This window comes from Microcaecilia unicolor, chromosome 2 (genome assembly GCF_901765095.1).
Source record: "Microcaecilia unicolor chromosome 2, aMicUni1.1, whole genome shotgun sequence".
NCBI classification, from domain to species: Eukaryota; Metazoa; Chordata; class Amphibia; order Gymnophiona; family Siphonopidae; genus Microcaecilia; species Microcaecilia unicolor.
In genome coordinates this window covers 337,508,680-337,528,463 of record NC_044032.1, presented here as the reverse complement: position 1 = coordinate 337,528,463, position 19,784 = coordinate 337,508,680, and the positions used below count along the sequence as shown (strand labels likewise).

Sequence of the window (19,784 nt, the reverse complement as noted above, 5' to 3'; positions counted from 1 at the left end):
CCCTTTTTGGGGGCTCTATCATGGGCTGGAGCTCATGGCCAATTGTAACCGGAATAATTCTTGGCAGGCAGTAGAAACCGAGATTTATTCCTGTCTTTAGAAGCACACTCTGGAGAGTAGTTTTCATTAATTAGGGGTAGAGTAGTATAAATATATAATAGCTGACACTACGTATTTATTTACTTTTGTACTGTCTCTCTAGGCATATTTCTGTTTACAGTTTTTGTCTTGCTTTCTCCTAATGTCACTTGTGGTCAAAGCGTGGAACTGTCCGCCAATTAGTAATTTTTATTTTAGGTCCCTATGTTGGAGTACATTAGCAGATGCATGAGTATGAATGTGTTATGTCTCTGCATGTTCTACTATCAGAATAATCATCGCATGTTTTTGTACACTGTTAGCACATTATCATTTCAAGATCTCCCTGTTATCTCTGAAGCTGCTCTTTGAACCACTGACCTTGTACCAGGTTCTAGGTCTGGTCAATATATATATTATTACAATAGTTCATTTTTTTCTATAGCATGTTACAGGTCTGAAGCTCATTTGTAGACCACTTGCTCACTAGGTCCCGTGGTTATACATATTGGGTGATGTTGTTCACTACCCATTATGTCATATCTTCCGCAACCAACACCAGATACTGGTGATCTGACATCTATTCAGATCTCTGGTAAGGACTTTCTGGAACAAACCTTTCTATTTTGCGGTTGACCTCCCTATGCCACCGAGAGTTCGGAAGGGCATAGTGATCCTGCCAACTGTTCTCTTTCTCAATTGATTTTCTACGCTGGAAATTACATTGCATGAATCGTGAGTATATTTTCATTTATTGTATGTGTTACTATTAAGCTTGCCTTTGTATACTTTCATGTCCTGTTGGATTAGCTCTAATTTAAATGTTTTATTTTACCAAATTTAGGATTAAGATTTTGTCCTCAATACACAGGGACGCCTCTGTATGTGGGACAATAACTGTGTCTGTGTATGACTGTGGTTTTCCTTTTCTGTTTGTGTGCTGTGACTTGTGATTGGCTACTGGAATATTTATTTTTATATTTTTTTTTCCTTTTGAAACCCTATACAATTCCTTAACTGTGCACAATTCCAATGATTGCTTTTGAACTACATTAAAAAATATCTTGCTTCCTCTTCTGAGCTTTAAGTTTTCTACATATCAGGATTAGGTTACAGTTTTAATTTCACGTCTATATGTTCCTGTGTGTCCTGTGATAGATGGCATATATTAAACCAGTTAATTATTAAGGAAACATTTCTTTAGTTTTAAATTTGTGCTTTAAGGTTACTCTGCGAGATTACCTATCAACTGCAGTGGTAGTAAATCTCAAAGGAGTGTTTCTTTTCCAGGATTGTATATTATTCCATTTAAGCAATGTAAAAGGTTCTATATTATATGCCATCTAAAACACTGTTTCTTTGTGACGTTGTTTAAAATAACTAGTGCTGATGTTCACTTACTGGCTCTTTCGTGGGGATGTGTTCCGTAATAATGTATTAAGTGTTTTAATTTTTCTTTTCACGTCTTATCTACTACTCTCAGACTTCCTTCCCTGCCTCTTAAAGATTTATAGTTTTAAGATATATTATTGTATAGAGTTTCAGCATTTTTGGTTCTCAAACCCCAAATGGCACAGTTAAATTTCGTTTCCGGATTCCATAATACTACGGTGCCTGCCTTATTATGTATGCAATAGGGTTCGGAGATTAACCCTTGCATAACATAATTAACTAGTAAATCTGAACTAAAGAAATTCAGGTTGCTATTATTTCAGAGCTATGTTCAGATAAGACTAGCTACAATTGCCAATTTCCTCTTCATTGAGAACCGTACCTCTGGTAGCAGATAAAGTAATAACCTTCTCCTCTTTTCCTCTCCTGAAGTATTAATTCTATGAAGACTAATTACACCAGCATGAAGTATTAATATAAAAACTTCAACTTACAGTTTTGGTCTGATGTATAGCCCTATTTTCAGTCACCATAATATCCAATGCTTGCAGTGAGCAGTAAACTCAAAATAAGCACAGGAAACACCGTTATTTCGTGATTTCCTTAGGACCGAATGACAGAGATTAACCCTTGTAGTTCTTATTTTCTCTTAAGTTCATTTTTACAAAAGCTTTGAACTCAGTATATGATACAGGAATTCATTACGTGTTTCAGATTTTTAATAACTAGATGGGTTTTTCTATGATTCTGTGTTATCCTTGCTACTCTTTGTTTAGAATTCAATTTACAATGTAGGCTTACAAGCTGTTCCATTTATCATATGAACATATCCTGCTGGTCTATTTGTGCATTTATTGCATTAATAAAAATTGTTATTATATCCTTGATTTTTGAATTTTACTAAAATGTTTAAAGAACTGCTTCTATTTGTTTCCTGCTTATAAAGCTGCTTATCCTCTGTATTTAAAATATACTCTAAATTGTAAATTGATTCCAGGGAATATATAAGCTTATTTTTAGCTATCCCTCTGAATGTGAATCTTGATATGCTGTCATAATTTAGGGCCCAAATTGTGAAAGCATAGAAAGGATCAGTTTAAAATTTAATATAATTTTCATTTTCCAAATTGGCTGTGAACTATTACAGAGGACTATAGGTTATTGTCCTTCTCATTTGACCTATTTAAACCTTGTAAAGGTCACGTGAGGAGGCCTCATAGAAATATATAGTTTTTACATCTTTCTTTTCTGATATTGGCTTTTCTCTATCTCTCTAAATATCATATTAAGGGCTGTATTTTCCTGGAGCAGACTCTGACCACAATGTTTCCTCAGACTATGCTGACTTCCTGTGCCAGCAACATCTCATCTACAGAGAAAAATTGTTTTCTACTTGTAACTTATGATTTTATATATTGAAACTATGCTCCTATTGGTGCCCCAAGGAACTAACAATGCATTCCTTGATTTTTTCTTTCTATTGGTCCTGTGCTGAGATTTGACTGCTAAATATTGCTTCTTATATCAGCACTATTTATTAAGTCCTGTAGGATGAGTGAAGACTGCAAATCCAATTCCTGATCTACCGCCTCTATTCCAGTTTAGTACTTCTACTGCAACTGACCTCTGGCAAGAAAAAGGAGCACCAACTTCTCCAATGAGAATTTTCTTTTGTCCAAATGATGTCATTAATTTAGACCTTCTTGGTTATGCACTTAAATATTCTACTGTATTAAATATTTTTGCAGGCTCATCTTTTCCAAAACCTACATGACACTTTACATATGAGCTCTCTATTACAACAGACAGCGATCGTGATTCCAGAAGATACTTCCATCACCTGGACTAATTATGAGTTTTCAATTGCTGCACATTAGTCTTCTGCTTTGACTATGACTATTTCCTAAGCTAACCTTCTTTTTGAAGCATCTAACTCGTAAGTCCTGCTGGCCTCCTGCAGCTGAGGGCCCAACCCTTGGTGAATGTTAGTCATCGCAGGTGAAGATTCCATATCTATTGGCGATAGATTGCAACACATTGCCCTCCATACATCAATAACTTGAACATTTACCATCATCTCTAAATTTTAATTTTTACTCTTTTCTTTTGTTCCTTATACTTAACCATTGTTATTTGATCATGTCTTCGTAATAATTACCAATCTGTCTCGCACATTATGCAAGCCAGAAGTGGGGATATATTATGCAAATCCCAATTCCAAATCCCAATTGCACATCCCAATTCCAAATCCCAATTCCCAATTTTAAAATTTAATTTTAAGTTGAATTAACTTGAAGCTCTGATCCTTACCTATTTATGTAAATTGGTTTCCCTTTTGTTTTTGCACTTAATTAGCACTGTTTTCTCCATGTTTACATTGTCTTTCATGTCTCTTGACATCTATATATTATTTTTGCTTATTCAGTTTACGCTGATTATGCCCACCAACATATAGCAATGTATCATACAGGCATACAGTCATTTTGCTTATTCCTTTGCCAAACTCTGACTCTTGATGGACTAATTATGATTGTGCATGCCTAGAATAAAGGATCCCCCAAGATTGTGGCAATAATCTTTACACCTTGCAAAGTACTGGATCACAAGTTTTGGGTCTATGTGAAAGATATACGGGTTTACTCAGCCACAGGACCTGAGGTTACCAGCCTAACCATCTCAAGACCAGCCACTTCCTTCAGCAGGCCAGCCTGAAAACCCAGATCTCCGTCCAGATTCTTCAACGCTTCCACCGCCTCAACCATGATCGATGAAAGAGACTTTAGAACTGATACTTAATTTGAGAATTACTGTTGTTGTTTATGGACATTATAGATTCATATTTTGTTTTATTTTCAGTTTAGCAGTAATCCTGTCTAGATATTGAAAAGGTTTTATTTTTATTTTCCTATTATTTCCTTTATTGTTCTAATTGTTTTTCTAAGAGTTTCCCTGTTATTTCTGTTTATGTAATTTAAATTGAAGTTGATATTGCTCAGATACAAGGGTAACATCAAACCCTAATACTGGCTATGATATCATAATGTAGGTGTAAACCCTGTTAGTATCAACCAGTTATGCAATTGTCCACTTTTTAGTGCTCATGATTGGATGCTAATGATGAGTAATAGTAAGGTCTAGGCATTCCGACCTGTTTAAGGATTCTGAATACCTACAACCTAAAACAGCTTGCAATCTGAGTACTAACCATATATTTGTTGAGCCACCATAACAATGCTTAATCAAAACCACTATTCCTTCCGAGGACTACTGAGATAGATACATTAGATTATCTCCCCATGCACTATGCAACAGATATAATAGAAGCCATAGAAAGACCTGAAAATGTTTATTAGTATGATCCACCTGAAATTGCTATTACCCACATACCTTCTAGCAATTTCTAAGACCAAAACTCCCCCTCTCGTTTGATAGCTTGCTACCTTCTGGAATGGATGATTACAAGCTTGACGAGCTTTGTGTCACCCCTCCCCAGAGGGGGTGACAAGTGGGGAATGTATAATTATGGTACAGCCAGAGACCCCCCCACTGGAATGGTGGTGGGCCCAGTCACAGAGCTCAGGCCAGTACAGACCTTGGCTGAGTCAGAAATCTGATGGCTGACACAACTGGGAGTTTACTGGAAAAGTATGGCCTAGTTGGTAGCCCACATTGAGGCCTAAATAAGCTAAATTAGGAAAAGTTAATAGATATGGAAACAAAATGGAGGATTTCAACACAAAATGGAAGCCCGTATCTGTTACAAAGTGGAATTTTCTCTAATGTAAGTTAGAAAAACAAGTTGAGAAATAAGTGAGTCATAGCAGGTGCAAAGAAAATAGAGAACTAGCTGTTCCAGAGAGGAGGGAGACTTCCTGTGAGCAGGATTGTGGTCAGCTGGTCAGCTGGTGTGAGAAAGGAAAGGCGTAGCAAGATAGAAGCTACTCATTAGCATGAGCCAATCAGTGACAACCATGACATTAGCATAGATCCAATCAGGTATATCTACTGTCATATTATCCATATCCTGAAGGCACTTATAAAAATCAGGGTATTTCCTGGTTTGAGTTAGAGAGACAAGGGTTGGCACTCTCTCTCCAAGGGAAACCAATGTGTCCAACAAAATTGACAAATTTCCTAGTTGCTTTCCCTTGTAAAACCTCCAATTGGTAAAAGAAATTATAAAACATTAGCAAATAATTAACACCTGTTTGTAGCTTATTATATTCCTATAATTAATTGATTGTACATGCCTGTTGTCAATCACTGATTTGACTTATACCTTAGCAAATAAACTCCTCATTCCAAATGATGATTTGTGGGCTTCACTTAATGATCAAAGGCTGTAAGTATAAATGCATTGTATAACTTGTCATAAGGCTGGTATCTTTTCCTTAGACCTAACGTCTCCCTTAGAGGCAATAACTCCTTGATTACCCCAGTACTAGTGTTATTTAGAGATGGAGTCAGATTAAGGTCACTCTAGCCTTCTTGGGGGGGGGCTCGGGACCCCCCAATTCTCAACAGGGGTAGACTGATGGAAGAATGGGGATAGAAAGAGGGAAAACAGATGGAAGGATGGGGAGAGATTGGAGAAAGGGGGAGATGGATGGAAGGATGGGGAGAGAAGGGGAGATGGATGAATGGATGCAGAGAGAAAGGGGAGAGACTGGAAGGATGTATAGAGAGAAGGGACACTGAACAGAATAGGGTAGAGAGGATAGAGAGACACTGTATGAAAGGAGGGAGAGAAAGACATTAGATGGAAGGATCAGGAGAGAGGTTAGATGGGTGGAAGGATGGGGAGAGAAAGAGGGAAGACGCTGGATGGAAGGATAGGGATAAAGAGGAGACACTGGATGGAAGGATGCAGAAAGAAAGAGGGGAGACATTGGGAGGATGGGGAGAGAAAGAGGGGAGACACTGAAAGGATGGGGAGAGAAAGAGGAGAGCTGCTGGATGGAAAAGGGGAGCAGAGAAAAACTGGAGAATAAGAGGAAGGGGCATGGGGAGAACGTGAGTGAGAAAAAGATGAAAAGCCATAGGTAGATGAAGGAAAAAGAAGGAAATTAAAGAATGGGTAGTAAGAATGAATTAAATCTGGACAGAGAGAGAGGCTGAAAAATATTGAAGAAAGCAAAGAAAAAGGAGAGAAAAATGACAAATGGCGCAGAAGAGTTAAGCGAAAATGAAGGAAAGCAGAATCTAGAGACTGGGAGCAACACAATGAGAAAAAGTAAATGGCCATACAACAAAGGTAAAGAAAATAATTTTATTTTTAATTTAGGATCAAGTAATATGGTACCTGTGTTAATAACGTTTCAGAAACCAATACTTCCTTAGGTCAGGAGAGGATACCATAACAGCATTATACTGACCTGAGGCAGGAAGTTTTGGCCTCTGAAAGCTGATTGAAAAGGGTGTTAGGCTATTAAATAAATTATTTTGTGAAACCTGATGCACTGAAAAGCAGCACTTTACCCTGTGTGACAAATGCATCTGATTAGTGTGACTAAAGTTTGCTGGGGGATGGGGGTAGAGAGAAAATTTTGTGCCCACCCACTTTGGGTTCAGGCCCACCCAAAATTGGCAGTCTGGCTACGCCACTGCTAGTTACCAGTGCCTTACAGAACTAAATTTAAAACTCTGTTTGATTTTCATGGTCCTCAGACAAAATAAGCCAAAGTACCTAAAGAATAAGTTAGCCCTTTACACACCTTGGAGACCTCTAAGGTCCTCTCAAGGAGCATTACTATTTGTACCCTCATAAAAAGAAATTGTGGGGGTCTTTTACTAAAGCTTAGCTCAAGTTATCTGCAGCAGGGCCCATAGGAATAAAATGGCCATGCTGCAGATAACTTGAGCTAAGCTTTAAGACCCCTGTATGTCATGTGATACCTGCCAGCGAGCCTTTTCAGGAGTAGCCCCCATGCTCTGGAATTTACTCCTAGAGGGGCTATGTATAACTTGAGACTACCGGAAGCAGGTGAAAGCCTGGCTCTTCTCCCAAGCCTTTAACACATAGTATGACTGACTATCAGACTTATTTTTGAAAGAGAAGGACGCCCATTTTTCGACATAAATCGGGAGATGGGCGTCCTTCTCACAGGGTCGCCCAAATCGGCATAATCGAAAGCCGATTTTGGGCGTCCTCAACTGCTTTCTGTCGTGGGAACGACCAAAGTTCATGGGGGCGTGTCGGAAGCGTAGCAAAGGCGGGACTGGGGCATGCCTAACACATGGCCGTCCTCGACTGATAATGGAAAAAAGAAGGGCGTCCCTGACGAACACTTGGACGACTTTACCTGGTCCTTTTTTTCTTACATTTACATTTGTTACATTTGTATCTCACATTTTCCCACCTATTTGCAGACTCAATGTGGCTTACATAGTATTGGAGAGGCGTTCTCCTACTCCGGTGTGAACAAATACAAAATTAGGTTGTGATAGGATAAGGTTCGTGTGAATAGTCATATTGGGGAATCATAGAGCGGAGGAGTTTGTTGTGTCCATTACATGCTGTGGTTTTGTTGTGTTGCGGAGTCCTGGCATTTAGGTTGCATTGGTATGGTATGCCTTTTTGAACAGGTTAGTTTTTAGTGATTTTCGGAAGTTGAGATAGTCATATGTTGTTTTCACGGTTTTAGGTAATGCGTTCCACAGTTGTGTGCTTATGTAGGAGAAGCTGGATGCATAAGTAGATTTGTATAAACAGGGCCACAGACCTTTATGTAAGGAGAGTAAATAAAAGCAAGAGAAAAAGGAAACCGATATGGTTCTCAAAGCAAGTGGGTGAGAAAATAAAGATTAAAGAGTTAGCGTTCCAGAAATATAGAAAATCTCAAGAGGAGGAACAGGGGGGGGAATACCGGATGAAACTGAAAGAAGCCAAGAGAGAGGTACATCTGGCGAAGGCGCAAGCAGAAGAACAAATGGCTAGAAATGTAAGGAGAGGAGACAAAAACTTCTTCAGGTATATTAGTGAAAGGAGAAAGACTATAAAGGGAATTGTGAGACTAAAAGATACAACAAAACGCTATGTAGAAAATAATGAAGAAAAAGCCAATTTGCTAAATAGATACTTTTGTTCTGTTTTCACTGAAGAAACCCCTGGGGAAGGACCGAGAGGGACTGGCAAAAGTACACCTGAAAATGAGGTGGATAGAGCACCGTTCACGGAAGAGAGTGTGTATCAACAACTTGGAAAGCTAAAGGTGGACAAAGCCATGGGGCCAGACGGGATCCACCCCAGAATACTGAGGGAGCTCACAGAGGTTCTGGCGGGTCCTCTTAAAGACTTGTTTAATAAATCCTTGGAGACGGGAGAGGTTCCGAGGGATTGGAGAACGGCGGAGGTGGTCCCTCTTCACAAAAGTGGTGATAGGGAAGAAGCTGGAAACTACAGGCCGGTAAGCCTCACTTTGGTTATTGGAAAAGTAATGGAAGCCATGCTGAAGGAAAGGATAGTGAATTTCCTGGAAGCCAATAAGTTGCAAGATCCGAGACAACATGGTTTCACCAAAGGGAAATCGTGCCAAACGAATCTCATTGAATTCTTTGACTGGGTGACAGGAGAATTAAATCAAGGACGTGCTATGGACGTCATCTACTTAGATTTCAGCAAGGCTTTCGACAAGGTTCCCCACAGGAGGCTCTTAAATAAACTAGACGGCCTGAAGATAGGACCCGAAGTGGTGAACTGGATTAGGAACTGGTTGACGGACAGACGCCAGAGGGTGGTGGTGAATGGAGTTCGCTCGGAGGAGGGAAAGGTGAGTAGTGGAGTGCCTCAGGGATCGGTGCTGGGGCCGATTCTGTTCAATATATTTGTGAGTGACATTGCCGAAGGGTTACAAGGTAAAGTTTGCCTTTTTGCGGATGACACCAAGATTTCCAACAGAGTGGACACCCCGGAGGGGGTGGAAAACATGAAAAAAGATCTGAAGAAGCTAGAAGAATGGTCTAACGTTTGGCAATTAAAATTCAGTGCGAAGAAATGCAAAGTGATGTACTTAGGGAGTAGAAATCCAAGGGAGATGTATGTGTTAGGCGGGGAGAGTCTGATAGGCACGGACGGGGAGAGGGATCTTGGGGTGATAGTATCTGAGGACCTGAAGGCGACGAAACAGTGTGACAAGGCGGTGGCAGTAGCTAGAAGATTGCTAGGCTGTATAGAGAGAGGAGTGACCAGCAGAAGAAAGGAGGTTTTAATGCCCCTGTATAAGACGTTGGTGAGGCCCCACCTGGAGTATTGTGTTCAGTTTTGGAGGCCGTATCTTGCGAAGGATGTTAAAAAAATGGAAGCGGTGCAAAGAAAAGCTACGAGGATCGTATGGGATTTACGTTCCAAGACGTATGAAGAGAGGCTTGCTGACCTGAACATGTACACCCTGGAGGAAAGGAGGAACAGGGGTGATATGATACAGACGTTCAAATATTTGAAAGGTATTAATCCGCAAACTAATCTTTTCCGGAGATGGGAAGGCGGTAGAACGAGAGGACATGAAATGAGATTGAAGGGGGGCAGACTCAGGAAAGATATCAGGAAGTATTTTTTCACGGAGAGGGTGGTGGACGCTTGGAATGCCCTCCCGCGGGAGGTGGTGGAGATGAAAACGGTAACGGAGTTCAAACATGCGTGGGATATGCATAGAGGAATCCTGTGCAGAAGGAATGGATCCTCAGAAGCTTAGCTGAAATTGGGTGGCGGAGCAGTTGGGGGGAAGAGGGGGTGGTGGTTGGGAGGCGGGAAATACTGCTGGGCAGACTTATATGGTCTGTGCCCTGAAAAGGACAGGTACAAATTCAAGGTAAGGTATACACATATGAGTTTGTCTTGGGCAGACTGGATGGACCATGCAGGTCTTTTTCTGCCGTCATCTACTATGTTACTATGTTACTATGTATTTGAGTCCTTTGCAGCTTGGGTGGGGGAGATTAAGGTATGTTCGTGTGGCTCTGGATATGTTTCTAATTGGTAGGTCTATGAGGTCAGACATGTATCCCGGGGCTTCGCCGTAGATAATTTTATAGACCATGGTGCAGATTTTGAAAGCAATACGTTCTTTGATTGGGAGCCAGTGTAGTTTTTCACGGAGGCGTTTTGCGCTTTCAAATCATGTTTTCTGAATATAAATAGCACTAGTACTGGGGTAATCAAGGAGTTGTGAAGTTCTAAAAGGAATTGCCACTGAGAGAGAGACATCAAGTCTAAGGAAAAGATACCAGCCTTATGACAAACTGGATTTATGTCACAGGTTATACAATGCAGCAAAAGATAGCCTGATACAGCAAAAGCATTTATACTTACAGCCTCTGATCATAAAGTGAAGTCCACAGAACATCATTTGGGATGAGGAGTTTATTTGCCAAGATACAAGTCAAATCAGTGATTGATAACAGGCACGTACAATCAATTAATTATAGGAATATAATAATCCAGCTGCAAACAGGTGTTAATTAGTTCCTAATCTTTTATAATTTCTTTTACCAATTAAAGGTTTTACAAAGGAAAGCAATTAGGTAATTTGTCAATTCTGCTGGACACATTGGTTTCCCTTGGAGAGAGAGAGAGTGGCAACCCTTCTCTCTAGCTTAAACCAGGAAATACCCTGATTTTTATAGGTGCCCTCAGGATATGGATAATATAACAGTAGATATACCTGATTGGATCTATGCTAATGTCATGGTTGTCACTGATTGGCTGATGCTAATGAGTAGCTTCTATCTTGCTAACATGGTTTTGTCTTTAGCTCGCTTGACCACAAATCTTAAGCAAGACCCTACATCTAGCTACACCTTTCCTTTCTCACACCATGGCTGACCACAATCCTGCTCACAGGAAAGTCTCCCTCCCCTCTTGGACAGCTAGTTCCCTATTTTCCTTGCACCTGGCATGACTCACTCATTTCTCAACTTGTTTTTCTAACTTACATTAGAGAAAATTCCACTTTGTAACAGATACAGCTTCCATTTTGTGCTGAAATCCTCCATTTGTTTCCATATCTATTGACCTAACTTTTCCTAATTTAGCTTATTTAGGCCTCAATCCGGGCTACAAACTAGGCCATACTTTTCCAGTAAGCTCCCAGTTATGTCAGCCATCAGATTTCTGACTCAGCCAAGGTCTGTAATGGCCTGAGCTCTATGACTGGGCCCGCCACCATTCCAGTGGGGGGGTCTCTGGCTGTACCATAATTATACAATACCCAGCTCCATGACAGCAGTATGCAGGTCCCTGGAGCGGTTTTAGTGGATGCAGTGCACTTCAGGCAGGCGGACCCAGCCCCCCCCCCCCCTACCTGTTACACTTGTGGTGGTAAATGTGAGCCCTTCAAAACCCACCAGAAACCCACTGTACCCACATGTAGGTGCCCCCCTTCACCCATAAGGGCTATGGTAGTGGTGTACAGTTGTGGGGAGTGGGTTTTGGGCGGTTCAGCACACAAGATAAAGGAGCTATGTACCTGGGAGCAATTTATGAAGTCCACTGCAGTGCCCCCTAGGGCCCCTGGTTGGTGTCTTGGCATGTGAGGGGGACCAGTGCACTACGAATGCTGGCTCCTCCCACGACCAAAGGGCTTGGATTTGGTCGTTTCTGAGATGGTCGTCCTCTGTTTCCATTATTGCCGAAAATCGGGGACGACCATCTCTAAGGTTGACCTAAATTTCATGATTTGGTCGTCCCCGACCGTATTATCGAAACAAAAGATGGACGCCCATCTTGTTTCGATAATACGGGTTTCCCCACCCCTTTGCCGGGATGTCCTGCAAGGACGTCCTCAGGAAAACTTGGGCGCCCCTTTCAATTATGCCCCTCCACATATTCATTCTGCACCTGGAGTAGCTTGCTGCACACACTGTAACTTAGACCAGTAACTAATATGTTGTTTAACTGTACAGAAAATTTGCCTTGAGTTTAGCCACCCATCTGTTTATCCCAACTGACTCTGTACTACCCACCTTGTCCCCATCTATATTTCTGCACTTGGCCCCTCAGCTACAAGGTAAGTTGTATTGTAGAAAAGCATTAGCATCATATCTGTTATTTGAATGTTCTAATATGTGCTTATTAGATGTTTCATTAATTTTATGCTGACATTGCATTATATCTCCGTTATTTGAATTTCAGTGCTGTTAAATTGTATATTTTTGATACTGTTTCATGGTAGTCTTATAATTAGGCTTTAACTTGCTGTTCTCAAGTTTACCTCATTTATTGTAGTTATGTTTATTCTTGGCCATTTACTATTGTTATGCTGTTAAAAAATTGTATGTTTTATGTTAAACTGTACCTGCTGTATACCACCTTGGGTGAATCTTTTTATAAAGGCAGTTAATAAATCCCAATAAAAAAAAACAAGCAGGGTAGACATCCCTGATGGTGTGGATGGCATGGAAAGGGATCTAGTGAAGCTTGAAGAATGGTTCAAAAATTTATAACTAAGATTTAAAATGCTGGGTCATGCATTTGGACTGTAAAAACCTGAAGGAGCAGTACAATATAGGGGGTGAAGTACTTCTGTGAATTGGAGGGAAAGAAAATATGAATGATCCCAGCATAAGTAGGTGAATGTTTTGGAGTTAAAGGGCTTTGCACTTTCAGATCACAGGAAATGTGCCATTTGTTGGAATGTAATTGTATTTTTACATGCATTGCCTGTCACCTATTATTTCTCTGTGATTACTCTGTGACCTCTGATGTGAATTACTTAGAGAGGTCACACAGCTATGCAACTTCCTGTGGGGGTTAGATGCAGCAGATGCAGCACATGCAGCACATGGAGCACATGGAGCTCATGATCTCTCCTAACCTGAGAGGATCTATGGTGGTGTGAGCATCCATTACCATCTAAGCACATGGAAGGAGCTGATAAGACAAATGTATAGTAATATGTATATATAAGCCTGTCTGATTATAATCTAACTACAAACTGTGAGTAACAGATGTTTTGTTACTTCAACTTTAAAGTGACTCAGCAGTGAATTATTCTGGGGTGAATGAGAGAGAGATGAAGAAAGAAATTAACATTTCTAAAGCTGAAGCTGTGTGTACTAAAATCTGCTAATTATTTACTACAAATAATCCAACAAAAGGGTTATGGGCCCAGGGTCCAGGAATTGAAAAAGAAGAGAAATATTACCAGGCAGAAAAAAAGGCCACATTTTTCTCTTAAGTTTTAAAGGAAAGATTCAGTCTGTCTCTCTCTCCCCCCACACAGCAGACAGAAGGCTAAGAAAATGGCTGAGGGAAGAAATTCACCATTTTTCTATTCTCTCAAGGTGCCTAGATTAACTGAGTTTAATTATCAGCAGTGGGAACTAAGATTCATATGTCTCCTTCGAGCAAAAAGATTAAATATATGCTTAGACCAAGACAGAACAGCTGAAAATATGGCTGAATGGGACAATGCAAACTATTATGTGAAGTGCATGCTTTTGGAAGCTCTCTCAGAGAAACAAGCCATATTAGTGGAGGGAAAAGATACACCAAAGGACATTTTATATAAACTGAGAACTATGTATGCAACTACATATGCAAAGCAGCAACCAATTTGGCTGGCAGAGTTGAATGAAACCAAATTAGGGGATAAAAGTAAATGTAATGATCACATTATGCATCTTATGTCTTCATTTCAAAAGTTAGAACTTTCTGGAATTCCCATGTGTGATGCATTGAAAAGAGCATTTCTTTTTACCTCACTATCAAAGAAGTTTGATGTTTTTAGGTCTGTAAATGAGGCCATTGAAGGGCAATCTTTTGAACAGGCAACATCAAAACTAAGGCAGGAATGCATAATAAATGATTCTGAGGAGATGTGTTCTCAAAGTCAGTCAGAGAGAAATGAAACAAATTTCTTGGCAAAGAACAGAGGAAGGCGGAGCTATGGGAAAACTCCACCCAAGGGCAAGCTGATTTGCTACTCATGTGGAAAGGAGGGACATGTATCTAAATGGTGTAAGGAAACACAAAACACTCCCTCTAGCTCACCTAAGCCAATGGAACTAAAGAATTTTCAAACCAGGAAATGTATGAAGGACAAAGATAAACACAAGGGCTTTCAAATGGCAGAAAAATCTTTGACTATGGTAAATAATAATTCAAATGAAAGTACTTGGATTTTGGATTCAGGGAGCACATGCCATTTAACCAATTGTAAGAATTTCTTTCAGGAAATGTGTCCAGAAGAAGGTATTCTTAAAACTGCAAACGCAGGGACTGCTAAGATCCAAGCAAAAGGTATTGGATTCTTAAAATGCAAAGTGTCTAATGAAGTTAAAGAAATTCCTGTAAGTGATGTCTTGTATATTCCCCAAGCAGTTTGCAATATGCTTAGTGTATCTACATTAGATAAGAAGGGATTTGTGATTCATTTTGAAAACAGTAAGTGCACAATCTCTAAAAATGATGAAGTGTATGCTGAAGCTTTTATGCATAATGATGTTTATAAGCTGAACATTTCAGGTGAAGCCTCACATATGGCGCAAGTAAGGAAGAATGATGGTAAATGTAGTCTGGAAATCTGGCACCGCCGCCTGGGACATCGTGATTCTAAGGTGATCCAGGATCTTTACAGTAAGCAACTGGCCACCGGCATTCAGATAAGTGCAGATGCTGGTAAAATGGAGAAATGCATAGACTGTGTTACTCAAAAAGGTGTGAGACCCTCATTTCCTGCATACACAGGAAATAGGAGTAATAAAGTACTGGACTTAATACACAGTGACTTATGTGGACCGTTTAATATCCCATCATTGGGAAATAACAGATTTGTGCTAATATTCTTGGATGATTTCTCTAGATATTGTGTGGCCTATTTGCTGAAAGAAAAAAGTCAAGTCACAGACATGCTGAAGAAATACGTAGCCATGGTGAGCAATAAATTTGAAAGAAAACCAAAGGTTCTTCAGACCGACAATGGTGGTGAGTTCACTTCACAAAGCATGCGCACATTCCTAGAACAAGAAGGCATTCAGCATATCACAACAGTAGCTAATACACCAGAGCAAAATTCTGTTGCAGAGAGAAAATTTAGGTCACTTGTGGAAATGACCAGATGTATGCTGTCAGATAGCAATCTCCCTAAAAGACTATGGGGGGAAGCCATTCTCACAGCAGTGTACCTACAAAACAGAATGCCAACTAAAGGCGCTGAGCGCACACCACATGAGACATGGCATGGTAGGAAGCCAAACCTGTCACACATAAGAACATTTGGAAGTACAGCATATGCTCATATACCAAAGCAAAGAAGGCATAAGCTGGATTCCACAACAGAAAGGGGCATTTTAGTTGGCTATACTCCAGGACACAAAGGATATAGAATTTTGAATCTGAAAACTGGCATTGTTGGCATAAGACATGTTACATATTTTGATGAAAACAAAAGGGTTGATAAAGGCTGGATTATCCCAGATGAGCCTTATCATCCAGAATATGAAACTAGAACCATAATAGACATGCCAGTGTATATAAATGCCATACCAAGGCAGATGTCTGAAAGCAACTCATCTGTATCTAACGAGGAACAGGCAGAGGAAACAGACACAGAAAGGATCATTGAAGAAGACAGTACAGTTGGAGAAGGGGAATCAATTGGAGAAGGACTCTCAGATTTAGAGGATGCGGAAAGGTCAGACCAACCTGTTGTCAGACGCTCATCCAGGGAAAACAAAGGTGTTCCACCCCCAAGACTGTCTTACCTAACAAAGTCAGCAGAAGCTCAAGAGCCCTTAACATGGGATGAGATTGAGAAAATGCCAGCAGAAGAAGCTGCTGAATGGCATAAAGCTGCACAAGAAGAAATTGATGCATTGGATAAAAATAATACTTGGATTCTTACAAAATTACCTCCTGGCAAGAAAGCTATAGGATGCAAATGGGTATTCAAGTTAAAAAGGAATGCACAAGGAAAAGTGGAAAGGTATAAAGCCAGATTAGTGGCAAAGGGATATCTTCAAAAATATGGAGAAGATTTTGATGAAGTGTTTGCACCTGTAGTGAAACACACGACAATAAGAACACTTCTGAGCATTGCAGTCTCAAAAGGCATGCAAGTCAACCACATTGATGTGAAAACAGCGTTTCTTCACGGAGATATAACTGAAGACTTGTACATGGAACAGCCAACAGGTTTCATAAATACAAAACAAAGACAGCTAGTGTGTAAATTAAACAAAGGTCTTTATGGATTAAAGCAAAGTGCAAAATGTTGGAATGAAAAATTGCATGAAATATTGACAAATTTAGGATTTAAGCAAGGTGAAGCAGATAAATGTTTGTACACTAGGTGCAGAAATGGACAATATGCATACATTTTAGCTTTTGTTGATGATCTGCTCATTGCAAGCAAAAGTGAGCAAGAGTACAAGGACATTGTAAAGTGTTTAAACCTCAATGTTGAGATAAAAGAACTTGGTAATGTGTCATACTATCTTGGTATAGAAATTGAGAAACAAAATGATGGTTCTTATCTTCTAAGCCAGAAGCAGAAAATAAATGAGCTTATTGAAAGTTTAGGTATGCAAGATGCCCAAGTTGTAAGCACTCCCATGATCACTGATTATCTGAAGGATGAAACAGTAAGAGAACCTTTACCAGATAACATCCAATATAGATCAGCCATAGGTAAGCTTTTATATCTAGCTACCACATACAGGGCTGATATAGCAAATGCAGTAGGAATTTTGAGCAGAAGGGTCAGCTCACCTACCGAATCAGATTGGACTGCAGTTAAAAGGATGGTAAGGTATTTAAAGGGTACCATTGATTGTAAATTAAAGGTTTCAGCCAATAGTAATCCAAAACTAATATGTTACTGTGATTCAGATTGGGCAGGGGATCATTCTGATTATAAATCCACAAGTGGATATGTGTTTATGTATGGAAATGTACAAATTTCATGGGCCAGTCATAAACAAAGTATTGTGAGTTTGTCTTCTACAGAAGCTGAATATGTGGCCGTATCGGAAGCGTGCAGAGAACTGATGTGGATTGAAAAACTTTTGCTGGATTTCGGAATAGCTGAAAAGAGACCAATCCAGATAATGGAAGATAATCAGAGCTGCATCCGACTGTCACAGAATGACAAGGTTCAGTCACGCACCAAGCACATCGCAACGAAATACCACAACGTGCGAGAGTTGGCGAAAGAAGGGGTCATCAGTCTACACTATTGTCACACCAGTGAGATGACAGCTGACATCATGACCAAACCGTTACCCAGAGAACATTTTGTGAATCTGCGTATAAAGCTTGGACTTTGTATGAATAAATAATTGCATGACAGTTATGCATGAGAAGGGGTTTGTTGGAATGTAATTGTATTTTTACATGCATTGCCTGTCACCTATTATTTCTCTGTGATTACTCTGTGACCTCTGATGTGAATTACTTAGAGAGGTCACACAGCTATGCAACTTCCTGTGGGGGTTAGATGCAGCAGATGCAGCACATGCAGCACATGGAGCACATGGAGCTCATGATCTCTCCTAACCTGAGAGGATCTATGGTGGTGTGAGCATCCATTACCATCTAAGCACATGGAAGGAGCTGATAAGACAAATGTATAGTAATATGTATATATAAGCCTGTCTGATTATAATCTAACTACAAACTGTGAGTAAACAGATGTTTTGTTACTTCAACTTTAAAGTGACTCAGCAGTGAATTATTCTGGGGTGAATGAGAGAGAGATGAAGAAAGAAATTAACATTTCTAAAGCTGAAGCTGTGTGTACTAAAATCTGCTAATTATTTACTACAAATAATCCAACACCATTAACATAATTTGTTTCCTAATATCAGATTATCAGGTCTCACTGAATACTTCTATACATGTCTGTTTTCTCATCGCAGGCCTTCCGATTGTAACATCTGTGTTCTCACTGAGCATTAAACGAGAGGAGGATCTCCTTTTCATGGATCATCCTGAATCGGAGATATCTGATCAGATTTATTCTTCTTTAACAGGCAAGTATCAAATTTACTTTTTATGTTTCAACGGTTTTTTATTGATGACAGAATAAAAATAATACAAGTACACTTCAACTCAGCGAGGGTAATACCATGCTATAACAGGTCTGTGTGTTACTCAACAGTTATACCTCGCCGTTTACAGTCATCAAACTTTTAACAACTTTTCCTCCTCCCTCCTTCCCACCACATCTTTGATGTAGAAAACTTGCAATACACTGAATCAAACATGGGGTATTACAGCTACCTCCAAACTATAACAGTAACCATATCCTAAGTTATACACCCTTTCTTCAAAATGTACCCCCTTATTGTGACATCGTACCCCCCCCCCCCCGTGTACCCTACCCCTATCTTTTCCCTCATCCAATCCCTCCCCCTTCCCTTCCTAAGAACCTTGTCCAATCTTACCTTTTTGGAATAGTGCTCTCCTCTCCTCCCTTCCCTCCCCTAAATCTACCCTTCGGCCCTATGTTCCCTTCAGATCAAATGCTCTTAAGTCATCTCTTATTCAATGTGGACTCCCATCTCCATAACAGATTATCTGTACAGTCTCTACGAGAAAGAATTCAACACCAAATTTCGAGCTTGGTGGGACAGGGATTGAATGTATGCATCCCAAACCAATAAAAATTGTTGTTTTCGTTTAAATGTGTGGCGAGCATATTGTGCTTCTAAAAGCATCAAGCTATGCAGCTTGTTCCTCCATTGCCAATATGAAGGCGCTAGGTCGCTGGTCCATGCCCCAAGAATAACTCTCTTGCCCAACATCCCGGCTTTCCGGATTAGCCATTTAAAGTACTTATTTTGCGGTCCAAAGTCCTCATACCGATCCAATAATGAACCCGTTGGGGACATCTTAATTTGCCTTCCACCCAATCTTTCTAAATAGCCAGTTATATCCACCCAGAATTTCTGAATCATAATACAGTCCCAAAAGGCATGCACAAAAGAATTTACTTCTGTCTTAAAACATTTTTTACACAATGGGGAATCTATTCCTCCCGCTTTGAACAGTCGTTCCTGCGTAAAATAAGCTCTGTGCAGCAGGCGAAAATTACACTCCTGTAACTCTGCACTCACCGATCCCGATGGTATCCTTTTAATTAGTTGGGCTAAAGTGAACGTGTCCCATGAAATACCTAAATCCCGAGTCCATTTACATTGTAATTCCCTTTGCCCTGCAGAGGGCATTGGAAGAGCTTCAAGTGACTCCGGAGAAAAGGGAATTACAATGTAAATGGACTCGGGATTTAGATATTTCATGGGACACGTTCACTTTAGCCCAACTAATTAAAAGGATACCATCGGGATCGGTGAGTGCAGAGTTACAGGAGTGTAAT

At 40.1% G+C, this 19,784-nt stretch overlaps 1 protein-coding gene across 1 annotated transcript in view; it reads left to right on the top strand.

Moving 5' to 3' along the window:
- LOC115463667 (zinc finger protein 79-like) overlaps positions 1 to 19,784 on the top strand; it is a 98,150-nt gene that overhangs the window by 23,804 nt on the left and 54,562 nt on the right. The window contains exon 6 of the mRNA XM_030194375.1: positions 18,325 to 18,438. Within this exon, the coding sequence (XP_030050235.1) occupies positions 18,325 to 18,438 (114 nt within the window). The remainder of the gene's footprint in view (positions 1 to 18,324; positions 18,439 to 19,784) is intronic.